This window comes from Rousettus aegyptiacus, unplaced genomic scaffold, assembly GCF_014176215.1.
Source record: "Rousettus aegyptiacus isolate mRouAeg1 unplaced genomic scaffold, mRouAeg1.p scaffold_m13_p_17, whole genome shotgun sequence".
Lineage (NCBI taxonomy): Eukaryota > Metazoa > Chordata > Mammalia > Chiroptera > Pteropodidae > Rousettus > Rousettus aegyptiacus.
Genome location: NW_023416292.1, coordinates 35874577 through 35890200, shown reverse-complemented (window position 1 = coordinate 35890200; position 15624 = coordinate 35874577). Strand labels below are relative to the sequence as shown.

Here is a 15624-nt window from a genome sequence, read left to right as displayed (position 1 = left end):
TGTCATGACTCAACACCTAGTGTTTTTCTCTCCTTTCTTCCCCATCCTTGAGCCCTCTCTCTTTCACCTTATTTTACTTCTTCCTTTCTGTATGTCATATTCCTGGTAGTAGCACAGACAAGGAAATGAATCTTTCTTTCGATTTGCATGATACAAAATCTTCCGTATCGTAAGCCCATCTCACATTACACAAAATGTAACAAAAATTTAGAAAACATATAAACAGAAAAGGCTTAAATTTAGACATTCCCTGAGTTAGCGACATTTATCCCAGATGGACCCATGTAATGAAATGTCAGAGATGTTCCTGTGTGAATTAGTTTAGACCCCTTTCCTATGCAGTTACAACTCAGCTAGGTTGAGGCCTCTTGTCATCCAGTTCTCCAAAGCAAACGACTTCACTAGATCTTTCTTTATACCATGTCAGCAGCAACTTTCCTTTAATTAAACCTCTATAGAAAATTAGCTTTTTTTTTTTTTTTTTTTTTGCATCTTATATCCGGGAGTCTTCAAAGCAAAAGAATGCATTATCTTTAAGTAGAAAAAGTGTGCCACCTTCTGGTATTGAACCTCAGCGATTCTGTTCAAATATACCTCTCCTATGGGATCTTGTGTTTGCCCTTCTTTCCCCTATATTATATGGAAGTCCAAAGAAAAACACTTTATATTTTTTCAGTACATATTTTAAATAATTTTAAATACTTGGAAAAAGATTTTGAAGCATTGCACATTTTACTTAAATAAGGTGAAATTGTTTTTCTTTAGATTGGGATTAATAAAAGATTGTGTAAATTCAGTTCCATGAGGAGTCTTACTAGAAAGGACTGGGTGGTCAACATGATAAAAGGCTTCTAGAGAGAGGGACAAGATTGGACAAAGGTATAGCATTGGGAAAACAGCCCCTTCCATGAAAAAAAGAATGTGAGTCATGGATTCGGTGTGGCAATAGGGAGCAATGCATTATTTCTGGGAAAGAGTAGAATGATCAGAACTTAATCTGACTAATCCCAGCCGGGGTCGCAGCATACAGGATGAAATGGAGGAGGTGGAGATGAATGCAGCGCTGCCGGCAGAGTACGTAGTTTGACAAGAACCTTGGGAAGCCAACAGATAAATGGGTAGACAGCACTGACAGTTAATTTTCAAAAGCGTGTAACAGGCATGCCACCAGCTTTGAAAACTAGTTGCGGATGGGGATTAAACATGCAGGAATGAGAGACGTCCCCAGTTCTCTCACCTTGAAATAGCAATAAGATGAACATCTAAAACTCGACAAAAAACACCCAAACTGCACACCAGCACGTTTGAGCATGGGATCTGTGCATAAGAGCTACCACAGGTCAGAACCCCGGGTGTTGGTTGGTGGACTGGGAGAAACAAAGAAGCTGCCTCTCCTAGCCGGAGCTCCCTGTAGGAGGAGGAGGAGGGGAGAAGGAGTGGTGCGTTCCCTGGACAGCCCTGCCTGGAAGTGCTGTGATCTCCATGCAGCCGGCAGCAGTGCCCAGTCATCAGAGCAGAAGGCAGAGAGACAGGGATGGCAGAAAAGCGGGGAAAGCAGAGAAACAACAGATGATTTTTACCAGCCGTGGTTGCAAAACAGAGGCTGAGCCGCAGACCCCATCCCACACCCAGAGGGCCCCTTGCCCCATACCCTCTGACCCATCACCGCGGAGCCCCAGGGGAATCTGAGCAAATGCTACCAAAACTGTTGCTGACACTGACAGGAACTGAGACTGAGAGTAGCGAGCATGATTAAACACCAATATGTAAAAAAAAAAGACATTATTAAGACTTTATATGAAACAAAGATCCAAGAGATTTAGACGCCACCTACTGGAAACTAAAAGAAAAAACACCTTTGCAACAGGCTTTGGGACCATTATATAATAAATGTTCATTCTGGAAAAAAAAAGGCAGAACACACTTCCATTAATGCCCAGGCGGAGAAATAGTCCATTAAACACCATGAACAACCAAGGTGACAGGGCATCTCAGAAATAGAGAAAAATCTCCAGAAAAATAATCTTACAGACATAGAAATAGGCGACTTAAATGACAGAGAATTCGGGATAGTCCTTCCGAAAAAACTCAATGAGATCTGAAACGATTCATATCAATAATTTCAGGAAATGAAAAAATAACTAGATGAGCAGAATGAGTTCTTTAGCAAGGAGATTTAAATTCTCAGAAACAACCGAATAGACCTTCTGGAGATAAAGAACACACTGCGAGAGTTGAAAAATGAAATAACAAGCTTGGAATATAGAGTCGACCAAATGGAAGAAAGGATCAGTGATATCAAAGATAGAAATCTAAAATTTAATCAGAAGGAAGAAGAGAGAAACCAAAACTGAAAAATAATGAAAGAGAAATACAAGAACTAGCTGATACCATCAGGAGAGGAAACATAAGAATAATGGGAATTCTCGAAGGGGAGGAAAAGGAGCAGGGATTAGAAAGCATTTTCAGACAAATAGTTGACAAGAATTTCCCAAATCTAAGGAATGAGCTGGAGCTTGGAATTATCTCAACCCAAAAAGGCTTTCCCCGAGACACATTGTATTAAAATTATAAAAAATCAATGACAAAGACAGAATTCTCAGGGCAGCTAGGGAGAAGAAAATGGTAACTTATAAAGGAAAACCCATTAGATTATCATCAGACTTCTCAGCACAAACCTTACAAGTCAGAAAGGAGTGGAATCAAATATTCAAACTATTAAATGTAAGGAACTACTAACCAAGAATAATGTATCCAGCTAAGCTCTCCTTTAGATATGAAGGAGAAATAAAGACCTTTCCAGACATACAAAAATTGAGGGAATTCGCCACTACAAGGCCTGCACTACAGGAAATACTGAAAGGGGTCACCTCACCTAAAATGACAAAAAAAAAAAAAAAAACCATAATTAGGAATAAGGTGACTAGCAGGTTGATAAAAGCAGAGGAGTGTAACCCTTACTAGGAATAGGGTATTATAAGTTTAATATAAGAGATTTGCTATTGCAAGATAGTAATGAATGTTCGGCATACATAGAAACAAATTAAGACAACAACGACTGAAAAGGCGATTCAAAATTCCACGTTTGCAAAGGGGAATGGAGATAAGACATACGCAGAAGAAAAGGGATGACTCACTGTATATATATAACTGTCCTTTACATATTCATAATGGTAACCACAAGCCGAAGATTCGGAACTTACGTATACAACATAAAACAAGAAGAACCAGAGGGAAACCCCACAAAAGCCAACCAAAATAAAGAAAAAATAAACACAAGGACAAGAAAGCAATGGAAACACCGAGCTACCAGAAAGCAAAAGATGAAATGGCTACAAGAACTCATATTTCAATAATCTCCCTAAATGTAAATGGACTGAACTCACCAATAAAAAGGCACAGAGTTGCAGATTGGATCAAAAAATAAAACCCAACGATACCATGCTACCTCTCAGCTCCAAAGATAAATATAGACTCAAAGTGAAAGGGTGGAAAATGATATTTCAAGCAAATGGCATTCAGAGAAAAGCGGGAGTAGTACTACTAATATCAGATGAAATAGACTTCAAAAGAAAAAAATGTAAAGAAAGATACTGAAGGACACTTCATGATAAAGGGAGTCATGCGCCAAGAAGACATAACACTCATTAATATCTAGGCTCCCAATAAGGGAGCTCCAAAATATGTAAAGCAATTACTAACAACTAAAAGGACAAACAGACCAAAACACTATCGCAGTAGGGGACCTAAATACCCCACTGTCAGATATGAACAGATCATCAAAACAGAAAAAAGAGAAATAACATCCTTAAATGATGCAGTAGACCAAGTGAACATAATTGACATTTACAGAGCCTTTCATCCTAAAACATCTGCCTATACATTCTTCTCTAGTGCACATGGAACATTCTTAAGGATTGATCACATACTGGGACACAGAGAGAGCCTTAACAAATATAAGAGGGTTGAAATCATAACAATAATATTCTCCCCAGAGGACATACAAATGGCCAACAAATATATGAAAAGATGCTCAACATCACTATTAGGGAGATGCAAATCAAAACCACAATGAAATAACACCTCACACCTGTTAGAATGGCTATAATCAACAGGACAAGTAATAACAAATGTTGGAGAGGATATGAAGAAATAGGAACTCTCATACACTGCTGGTGGGACTGCAAATTGATAGTCACTATGGAAAACAGTATAAAGGTTCCTCAAAAAACTAAGAATTGATCTACCATATAATTTAGCAATCCCTCTACTGGATATTTACCCCAATGATTTGAAAACTCATCCAAAAAGATAGTTGCACACCCATGTTCATAGCAGCATTATTCACAGTGGCCAGGATGTTGAAGCAACCAAAGTGTCCTACAGTAGGTGATTGGCTAAAGAAGCTGTGGTACATATATACAATGGAATATTACTCAGCCATAAGAGATGAAATACTGCCATTTGCAACATGGATGGACCTTGAAATAATCATACTAAGTTAAATAAGTCAGACGGAAAAGGTTGAAAATCACATAATCACTTATATGTGGGATATAAACCTAAAAGCAACAAATGAACAGGACAGACTCAAGGACATGGACAATGGACTAGTGGTTACCAGAGGGGGCAGGGAATAAAATGTTAAAATGTTTTAAAAAATGATAAAATTATTTTTTAAAGGTTGCAAAAAAGTGAAATTAATATTCATTGTACAGATTTATGACTTCCAGCTCCTACCAGCTTGTTTGCTAGATCTCAGCAGTACTGTTTTCTATTTTAGGATCATCCCAAAGATGTGCATCACATAAACCATGTTAGCCACAGTTAACAGCTAGCAGCCTAGTGAAGGTACAAAGATTCCACCTTGACACTGCTGACCTGTCAACATCTCAACGCACAGGATCAGGTGTTAACAAGGTAATTTTGTCCGCATCCAAACTCTAGCAGAGGCAATTACTTGTACTTGGAATTAGTCTGTGATAGTCACTGAAAGAAATGAGCCCCAGGGGCTGAGAGCAATAAAGAGAGCTCAGCTGCTGGGTATGTTGTAGATGGAAAGGAAAGACTGGAAATCAGGGAAAGGGATGTGGGGAGTGAGAAGCTAAGCGAAGGATGAGATAGGTGAGTCTCACGGGAGATGCTGATGGGGCCAAGTTTTACATTTGCACGTGGGAACTGAGCGCGAAGACGGCACTACTGTGAGAACCAATGCTTCTAGGAAAGAGATCTTTAGAAGGGTTTGAGTTGCCCAGATCATGGAAATAGGAATTGGAGGCAGATCTTATTCAGCTCAAGGGCAAGTGAAGTTCCTACTAGTACTTTGCTAACAGATTTGACACCAACTAGGGGACGGGGGTGGGGGTGGGGTGGCCCGTGGTAGTGGCAGCTTTCTCTGCAAGAAAAACCTCCAGATAACTGGCTCCTCCAGGATCACATTTTTTCCATTACTATACAGCGCAGTTTAATTCCTCAGAATGAAGTTTTACAAAATAGGTGTGGGCCATTCAAGTGATTTTCCTAGGAAAATTATAATCTGCCCCCCAAAAAGGCTACTATGTTCTTACAAAACTGTTAAGAAAACTTGGTAGTTGTCTAACAGTACCAGAAAGTCCAGTTTATCCACTGGAATCCTATGAGCAGTGGTGGGCAGGCAGGCGACTCCTGTCCAGACAGGGCATCAGAAAGGCAGGGAATTCAAAATGGCTGGAGGGCATACCAGTAATTGCATACAGTTCTAAGTTGTTTTTAATTTTTACAGTATTACTTTTGTAAATTAAATGTTTGGGTTATTAAATTTTATATCTTGTCTATATCATGAGGCTTCAATGACCTGCATTCCTTTCTTTGTTTTAGGCTAAGTATTAGGTTAGAATTTAGCCCAAAGGAGACAGAATCCTAGAAAGATTTTAAAGCTACCCTTACCCCACCCCCAGGGAAAAAGTCTTAAACACTATAATTTTAAAACTTTTTAATGTCACATTCAACATGGCTCCAAAACAAAACATAAACATATTATCAACCAACTCCCTAAACCTCCCACCGCAACAAAACAAAGCATATTTAAAAACAAGGCTACTTAAATCATAACTAACAAAGCTTAAATTCTCAGTGAGCCCAATTACTGCTGAGACCCTGAATTCCAGGAAGGAGGGCTCACGGATCATGCAGATCAACCTTCACGGCAGAACCATCACGGTTCAGTCTCATCGTGTCACGAATAAGCGCTCTCATCATGTCTACGTTTTCACATAAGCGGTTCACCTTAGGATAAGCAAAAAGTCTTTCCAGGGGTACATAAAACTTATTTCCAAAACAGAAAGGTTTGGGAGACTTCTCTATGTTGGTTTTTTCAAGTTCTGTGAAGACTGGTCCAAAAAACGTGATGATCCCAGTGTCATTTAACTTATGAATAGATTCGTCGTCCTGTAGTATTTTCACACTGGATACGTATCTGCGTTTCAGGCTCTGGACTTGGCGGGACACCTCACTTGTCAGTGCAAATTTGCGGACTTCTTTTTGCTGTAAACTCGGGTATGAGACTGTATAAACCTGAAGGAAAATTTTCAAAACCATTAGTTAACTTTTTACATTAAGAATTAACTGTTGTCTACAGCCATGCTACTCTGAACAAGCCCAATCCCGGCTGATCTCCGAAGCTTAGCAGGGTCGGGCCTGGTTAGTTCTTGGATGGGAGACCACCTAGAAAGACCAAGTGCTATAGGTGTAAATAATAAGGGATTGTAAACTGACAAGGTCCTTGCAATCTGTGAGGTCAACCAGGTGTTGCCTCACCTTAAAAAAATTTATATGTATAAATGTCAAACTCTACTAATCATAAATGCCACAATTATAATGAGAATCAAACTATTGACACATAGGGAAAAAAAGAAAAATGTTGCTAATTAAAAAGGAAATGTGTTTATTCATCACCATACCTCCTTTAATCAAAAGGGCCTAAGCTTGGAAGTTGTTCCTAGTCATTATCTGAGCCCAACATGTAGCTGCTGGGGGCTTCTTCCTGTTGATGACCCCACATTACAAAAGGGAAGTTGCTGGCTCAAACAGCCTAGTGGTATAAGCCTCCAGCAGACCATTCTCTTTAATATTAAGACATGGCAAAAGCCAGATGGTCAAGGGCTACCTACAGCAGACCCAACTCTGATGGCTATGGGGCATGAAGGATTCTCAAAAGTTAACCTTGAAATAAGGTCATTTACACTCATCTCCACAGTGAGGACTGTGAGTTCACCATCCTGGTAAATATACTTGTCCTGACACTACCTCACAAATACTCACAATTTTATAAACATGTTCATCACACTGTCCTGCAATGCATGATTCAGTCGCCTTTGCTCCAATTTTCTGGAAGACCCCTATCTGGGTACAGTATCCAACATTCCCAGCTCCTGCTGGTGGTTCTCCCACGCCAGTGAACTCCACAGAGTAATTGTAAAAATTCGCCACACTTAAAGCCCTGATGTCAAAACAAGGAGAGAAATAAATTGCTGCGAAGCAGAGCATAGGGGTGGACAAGGACACAAGGGCTCCAGTCCCAACTCTTATTTGGGTTTTGAATTATGCCAGGAACATGTCAAGCCCCTGGGGGATGCCCCTGGGCCAGGCCCCACACCTTTCCAGTTTCCTTTCTCCACACCCGACACTCCTGTTGCCTTCACATAAGGTATCTGATACCCACACACGGTTCCCAGCGTGAGACTAAGAGACCAAACTTCCACTGATTTTGTCCAGATGTGGTTCCTTGACAATCTTAATGATATGCTCAGTTGCACTTTGGAAATCAATTAAATTGCGAGAAAATTTTCAATATCATATAAAGATTTACTTCACTGTATTTTAAACTTCAGTGGGGTCCCCCCGAAAAACAACAAACGTGAAAACATTAGGCACTCACCAGGTCTGAAACTGCCTTCTGTTCCACTCAAATTTGTGATCTGAATCTCTTAAAGTCACTGCTGGAAACAGGGGATTGAATTCAGAGTTCGGTGTGCTGATGACGACCATGGCTGGAGACAAGTACCCAAATACGACTTCGGGAAATCTGGCCAGATCTTTTGCATCCAAATGTTCTATTCTAAAATGCGAGAAAGAAAATCTTAGCTTCACCTGCAAATATTCCCTAGTTGATTTATCAAAAACGATTTCTAACTCTCCATTGATTTATCATCCTTTCTTTGAATATGCAGTAGTGACCTGAAATAGTCTTATCCTTCCCTTCACCCATGGTAAAAAGCCAGTCCCAACTGACCAGCAATTGTTTACAAATAAGATTATATTTATATACTAAATTTATTGAGACTAATTCAGTGAGATTTTTCTAATGAGTTTATACAATAGAAATTAGTTTAATACTTACAATTCGATACATGTTATTAAATCAAATCCAAGCAGACGAGAGTCCCTTTCCACAACAGAGCCATGATATAAGATGATGGACAAGTTCAGGTCCCGGGGACTTAGATAATCCCCGCAGAATGGAGACAATGTACACCTGCAAGAGCATTATTGTTGACATTCAGAGGACATCTGAACACAATAATCTGCTTAGAATGCTCACCAACTACAGAACTCTGACCCGCTGGTTATCTTCTACCTCCACCGGTGTGTCTGACATAGCACAACGTATCGAGTGCCAGGCCAGAGAGCAACCCCTCTCACGGGGAAGCAACCATTCAATAACAAGGCTTTTGAATGTTTGATATTGCTCTCATTCTTAATACCTTGGGTCTACCAGCTCACCTCTGGATCAGTGATTTTCAGCTTCTTTAGAAGAAATCTAATGTACACATAGGAGACGGGAGAGCTGCGCTCCTTCAAATGGAGGGGGCAGCCTGGAGCTCTGCTGGAAGCTACCGTGGTGTCCAGCAACAAAGCAATTCGATTCTTGCCATTTGAAATCTGATTTGCAATGCTTTGACTGCTAAAATTACTTAATTGAGGTTATACTTTCTATACTAGAAACAGGTATTTGATGTATACAGCCAATTAGTATTATGGCTTAGTCATTTGGTGAGCCTGAGGCATCACATTTTATATGTTGTATGAAATTAACACTTCCTGTAATAGTGACTATTTTAGATTAATACACAGGTCTCTCAGAAATCAGGTATTACCTTTGTGATTCTATTTTATCTTTATTGATATCTACTCCAACAAGCAGTTCGATGCAACTGTGGCATTTAATTGTCTGTATAAGTGAAGCATTACCACACCCCAAGTCTGCAACCTGTAGACGACAGAAAATGTATTTCAGAAAATTTATAGCCAAAAGTCAAATATGAGCAAAGACTTGGGAGAGTGGGTATCAAAAACCATAAAATTAGATGAAAGTCTCTTTTTTTGCAGAAAAAGTGCACAGAAATTAATCTGAGACATTAGAAGCCTGTTAACTTCCCATGTTAACCTAACTTGGTCAGGCTTCTCGCCTTTCCCAAGCCCTTAACCTCTGGACTGCCCTCAGCCTTTACTCGGGGTTAATACATTCTACTCTCCATTCACACCACCCTTTTACCACTTTCCTCACCCAGCTCTTTCAAGCTTAGTTTACTCCCTTCTAAAAGAAAAATCCTTTTTGCTCCAACTATTGAGACAGGTGTGGATCTTATATGGTCAGTGTTCTCCCCATTGCAACAACTCCTTTCCCTCCTTGCAGTAATCTTTCTGAAGTCTCTGCTTACTAACCAAGACTTCTTTATTTGACGAAACATTTTATAAAAGTGTTAAACATTTAGAAGAAAAAACACCTACCTTCTTGGGTTTATGTTGATCCACTAGATCTTTAACAAAGTTATAACGCTGTCTGTATAACGGAGGGCTAAAATAAATTGCCTTCTTGAAGGGAATTTGATAATTACCATCAACCACAATATTGCACTGAAAGTTTACCAACAAAGAGAAAGCGTAAGTCATACATGACTTCAAGAATGAAGAATAGCTTTATTTTCCGCCCTTTGCAAAACATATTGCCCCTTCAACCACCTGTGCTAAATTAAGTGGTAATGCATTTCTTCCACTGTTCATTTAAGCCTCCTCTTTAAGAATCTTGCTTTATGCTTTTTAAATCTGAGTCAGTTGAAAGGAAAATTATGAATGCATCTAATACAATTACAAGCCTCCTAGCCTAGGGATCTTTAGGATCCAGATAGGCAAGAGACTGACAAGTCTCTTCCTGACCAAACGAAAGTCAGGCTCCTTTGAGCCCTCTTCTGTAGGCCTCTCCACCTGGACCCTGTTCTATCTTTGTCCTGCCCAGCCCAGTTGTAGCAAGAGTTCTAAGTCTGTTTAGAGAATCCTCCACCTTTGATGAAACTATCTGATCAATTTCCTCATGCCCCACCCTTGATAACATCTTGGCCTACATGCCTGCAGCAAAAATCCTGTTGAATCCATAAATTCGCTTAGCAAGAATCCCCCATACCCTTGATGTCTCTTTTCCTTTCACTAACCTCTTCACTCATAGGCTATAAATCCCCATTAGTCTTTGCTGTGTGTAAAGTCCAGCTCAATCTCACCCCTACTAACAATGCTCTTATAAGAACAGTCATAATATCAGAATTTTTCTTCAACATAACCCCATTAGAGAAATAACAGTCATACGAGTGTGTTAGGAAGGGCAGCAATTACCTCTTTGTTGCTTTGGTCCATTGTGTTTAAGATTTGTTGAAACAAAAATGCAGATGTATACTTCAAGCTCTAGAATCGGCAATGACTTGGCTGTAAATACAAGAGAAGCCTGTACTGTCTAGATCAACAGAAAGGAGAGAGTGGGCTTTCTCTCTTCTCTTCATGTTACCATTTAATCTGTTGTGGAAAAATCCCAAAACCAATCCAACGAAAAAACCAAGCAGTAAAACCAAGCAGTAACTTGAAGAGAAGGAGAATTCAGATTTATTACATGCAGTCCTAGAGGAGCTAGTGCTCTAAAGATCTGGGCCAGAAATGCAGTTGCAACATTCCTTAGAGTTTTTACACAAGCTGATTGGTTGGGTTGACCTCAGACCGTTACAAATGGCGGATGTTGCTATGGCTCTGCAAGTAGTAACATTGGGAGAAGGGGAGAGTTGTTATGGATACTGAGAGTTACAAATTGTTACAGGAAGTGGGAGCTGCTAAGGTACAAACAGTTACATTCGTCAAGCAAAGGGCAGGTCAGATTAAGTGCAAGTGAGCTCTTGCATGCAGCGAGCATATTTACAGAAGCAGAATAGAAAGCTGATTACCCCTTAGTATGAGAATTCCTCAAATTTCCTCTTTAATCCACAGATTTTATTTGGTATCGCCCCACACAACAGCCAAAAGTCTCAGAAAAATCTAAGAAATTTCACTCTGCCAAACCCAGCTAAATGCAGTAACACCCATTCTTTCCTTTTTACTGTTAGTTTGACATGAACTGAAGAATTCTATCTGTTTGACTATTTCATTAAAGCCCTCAACCTCACTCAAATTGCTGTCATTTACTCTTTCACACATGGTCAAAATGAAATTGCGAGGGGAAGAAAAGTGTCCTCCATAATTAAGCTAAAGATGCTCCAACATCTATCCAATTCACTGATGGACTTGAACTTAAATTTAGGTTCCCTCCTGCACGCCCGTCCATCAACTAGAACTTAGTCAAAAATGTAGTCAACGTGTCATGTCAAACTCCTCTAACTTTTTCAGTTATTCTCTTAAGTCGAATCCTGAACCGCTGCCCCAGGCCTCCGGCGAGGCAAGGTTACTGTCCTGAGCATGAGTCGTCGCATCTCTTACCTACAGCAGGAAGCACGTCGGAGCAGCGAAGCCCGACGCCGCCAGAGACCAGCGGGCTGCGCTGAGCCGCGGCTGCATTTAACTCCTGGCCCCGCCCTTGACGGCCGCGCACGCGCGGTCTCGCTACGTGACGTTACGCCCGTGGCCACACCTGCGCCGCCCACACCTGCGCCGCAGGCTCTTTTGCGTTACGCCGTGGTCCCCGAGCCCGCCTGACGCCCAGTCCAATACCTCCAGGCTCCCCGCTCCTAGGCGTCGGTTTTCTGTCTCTTAACGGCCGCTGTGGCGCATGGCCTGAAGCCATTTTCCCGCCGCGACTGTTGGAAGGAGACGTCGCCGCACCCAGCGCGTCCCCGGGCCGCGAGCAGGGCGGCGGGCTCGGGCGGCTGTTGGGTTCGTGGCTCTGCCCCTGAGCAGTCAAAGCTGAAAACGGTCCGGGCCGATGCAAGGAGGCAAGAGAAGCGACCCAGCTGAGCGCGAGCGGGCCGGCGGCTAGCGTCCCATTCAGCCGCCACTAGAATCCCATAGAACAGTCTTCAGGGTTTTAAGGGTATTCTGGGCTGGGTAGAATTGGTCCAGTACATCTGAACTCTGAGAATAACTTTCAGCCCCCCAAACTGGTAATTTCTGCATCCCGGGAACGCAACTGTCTGATCTCTAAGAAAAGTTACAGTATCGAGTCTTTCCTTTCCCTGCAGAGAATCGACTTGACACTTTATAAATCAGTTATTTCTTGTATGTGATGAAAATTTAAGGAAGGGGTGAGGAGACGCGACACTCCTTTCTTTGGTGAAAAACTATTTGTCTTGTTTTAAAAGACACAAAATCTGATGTTTACTAATGAATAACCCATTACTATACTATACTATAATATATTGGAACTATATTTTCAAGTACTTAATACCTACCATAGGCAAAGCACATTGTTGACACAATGGTGTATCACAAATATGGGATTACTACACAATTCTTGTTTTGGGTATTTGGAGGAGCCTAGTCTCATAGAAAAGTAACCCAAGGAGAGCCTCACTGAGTGGTTCCTGTTGGCCTGGGAAATTGCAGTTCAACAGACTGCCTTCATTAAAAGAGCATATCCCTCATTACAGACTGAATTCAAATAGAACCCTTAAGTTAATAAATCCCACTTCTGGGTATTTTTAAATTAATTAAACAAGGAGGCCATTAGACTGAGTTGGCTCTAATACCTTGGTAGGCTGCATAAGCAAACCAAAACCTAAGGCTACAAATGCTCCAAGGTTAACTGGAAATCTAGGACAACTAATCACAAACAGCCAACTAGGCCTTTTCATTTTTTTGCTTTGACATTTCTGTGAAAGTCTTTCCTCTAGTTCCTGCCAATGGTTAAAAGCCCAGGAATACCTATCAAACTGCCACACCTCTCCTCACTCTAACTGAAAATGCTTCAAGCCCAACATTGAGAAATCTCAACTAACTGCCCTCTGGACTCAAAATTGAGTTTATAGTCTGTTCTAATCATTAATCTTTGCTTTGCTTTTATTTTCATAGAAATGCTTGCAGCATATAGGCCTAACTTTGGGAGCCCACCTGTGACACCACCTCCTGAAGTTAGACACAACTCTAACCTAACTGACCTATTCTCAGGATTAAAGACTGGTTCAGTGAGTATGGATCAAACTACCAACTCAGCTTCTGGACTGTGAAACTTACTGAGAAGTTTCAAAGGCAGGAATTCGAAGGGTAGCAGAATGTGCTACTCCAAAATATGTCTCTATGGCATAAGGATTGTTTTGAGCTAATTATTTAAAGAAACAGTAGATTTCGGAGCGCTAAAATTTCCCTTTTGTAAGGGAAATTTACATTTATAAAATAATCTCCATTTATAATGAGGTATCCTCTCTATACCAAGCAGAGAAAGATGGCTAAATCACAAGAAATCTTATCAATGAAGAAGACGCTGATTTAAATCTGCAAAACAAACCTTTACTCTTGCTTTTTCTGGTAACTTGCCATAACTGGCTGCCTCCAACCCCACCCCTATGTCTTTTGTTTGTCTTTACTAAAGATGTTATTTAAGGTGGTGACTTGGGCCTTCTCTAGAAGTTACTCATTCTTCCCAGGTATCTTCCATGTATACATAAGGTATACATGTTAATAAACTTCCGTTTGTTCTTCTCCTGCTAATCTCTTATTACAAGGAGTCCCAACCAAGAACCCAGATGGGTAAAGGGAAAATTATTTTTCCTCCCCTTCAGTATGATTTCATTTATATGCGGTACCTAGAGTAGTCAAATTCACAGAGACAGAAAGTAAAACAGTGGTCAGCAGGGGCTGGGGGTAGGAGGAAATTGGGAGTTATTATTTAATGGGTACAGAGTTTCAGTTTAAGATGATGGAAAAGCTACATAGATGGATGGTAGCGATGGTTGCACAACACTGCGAATTAACTTAATGCCACTGACCTGTACACTTAAAATGGTTTCATGTATATTTTTACCACAATTTAAAATTTTTAAAGAAATTTTTTTAAAGTTACTAAGTGATCTTACAGGATTCCTGAATCGTGAGTTTTTGCCTTACCTGCGAGCTAGTTGGCTTGTTTATGGACTTGAATTCTCATGTCCAGTTCCCTCTCCGAAGTTGCCTATTTTATCATTCTCCTGGTCTCCTACTATTTCAGAGGCTGGAAATACTACTTGGCTCCATCCGTTTCCACCCTGCTCACATTTGGACATTCATCAAATCTTGACCCCTTCAAGCTGTCAGTTGCATCTGTTCCTTCCCACAGCCAATACCTTAGCTTAGCTTACCCTTTGTTATCTCGTTTCTTCATCACACCTAATCTTGCTTACCTCTACTAGATTCTAGGTCCCACTGAGAAACAGATCATGTTATTCATGTTCAGAATGAGCTTTAAGTCAAACAGACCTTAAATCCTGATTTGACTATTACTCTCTAACCTTTGGAAATTGACTTACCCTCTCTTAGTGTCTACTTATTCCGTTAAAAAAAAATGAGAATTAAATACAACTACTTATTCAATAAGTATGTATAGTTTACCTATATTATGGACCAAATACTGGATTGAGTGGGGGGACGGGGGAACAGGTAAAGGTTCTTCTCCTATGGCTCTTTTAGTACAGCTGGTGTAGGTGTCTGCCATACAAGTGACTGAAAGTTATCTCGGATACCAGCTTGATCCTGATGCTCAAAATAAAATGAAATATTTGGAGGTCTTGGAAGAAAGTGATTGATTGTATTTTGCATGTAAGAGGAATGGAAATGGTTTGTGACCAGAAGAAAGATTGTGACAGATTATGATGAACAAATTCTTTGAATACTTAAAAAAAAAAAAAAAACACCTACAGCACCTGGTATTCCAAGGTGGTCTCCCATCCTAGTACTAACCAGGCCTGACCTTGCTTAGCTTCTGAGATCAGATGAGATCCAGCACATTCAGGGTGGCATGGCCATAGCTAACATTTTTATTGAAAAGTGGGGTCTATTTCTTCTCCTTTTGAATCTGGATGGGTTTTGTGATTTCACCAATGAATGGAATACTAAAGTGCCAGTTTCAAGCCCAGGTGTTAAGAAACTGGCAACTTCTACTTCCCATCTCGGGGAACACCTACTCTTGGAATCCAGATGCCAGGCTGTGAGGAAGAACAAGTAGCCCCATGGAGCAGCCCACAGGGAAAGAAACCAAATGTGCCCCACCCCCACCCCCAGCTCACAGCATCAACTTGTCTTGCTAGTGAATGAACCATCTTACGAGTGAATACTCCAGACCTAGTTGAGCCAAGTGGAAGCAAGGTGACAATTTAGAAAGCCATTTCCATGACTCTGGATAGGTATAGTAGTGGCCTGGACTTAGTG

At 40.7% G+C, this 15624-nt stretch overlaps 1 protein-coding gene and 1 pseudogene across 3 annotated transcripts; both read right to left on the bottom strand.

The window, feature by feature from the left end:
• Positions 1 to 5968: 5968 nt before the first annotated feature.
• Positions 5969 to 11865, bottom strand: HENMT1 (HEN methyltransferase 1). Of its 3 annotated transcripts, XM_016159804.2 has the most exons (8): positions 11770 to 11865; positions 10645 to 10734; positions 9769 to 9894; positions 9135 to 9247; positions 8378 to 8512; positions 7916 to 8095; positions 7300 to 7477; positions 5969 to 6552 (listed from the first exon to the last, which is right to left on the bottom strand). In XM_016159804.2, exons 2-8 carry the CDS (start codon positions 10663 to 10665, stop codon positions 6157 to 6159), a joined length of 1149 nt encoding a protein of 382 aa, XP_016015290.2. In that variant the 5' UTR covers positions 10666 to 10734; positions 11770 to 11865; the 3' UTR covers positions 5969 to 6156. The 3 variants fall into 3 exon arrangements, with proteins under 3 accessions (XP_016015290.2, XP_016015292.2, XP_036091020.1); XM_016159806.2 differs by lacking the exon at positions 9769 to 9894; XM_036235127.1 differs by lacking the exon at positions 11770 to 11865 and having other exon boundaries at positions 10645 to 11379.
• Positions 11866 to 15107: 3242 nt separating this feature from the next.
• LOC118612982 lies at positions 15108 to 15226 on the bottom strand (annotated as a pseudogene).
• Between the last annotated feature and the right edge of the window lie 398 nt (positions 15227 to 15624).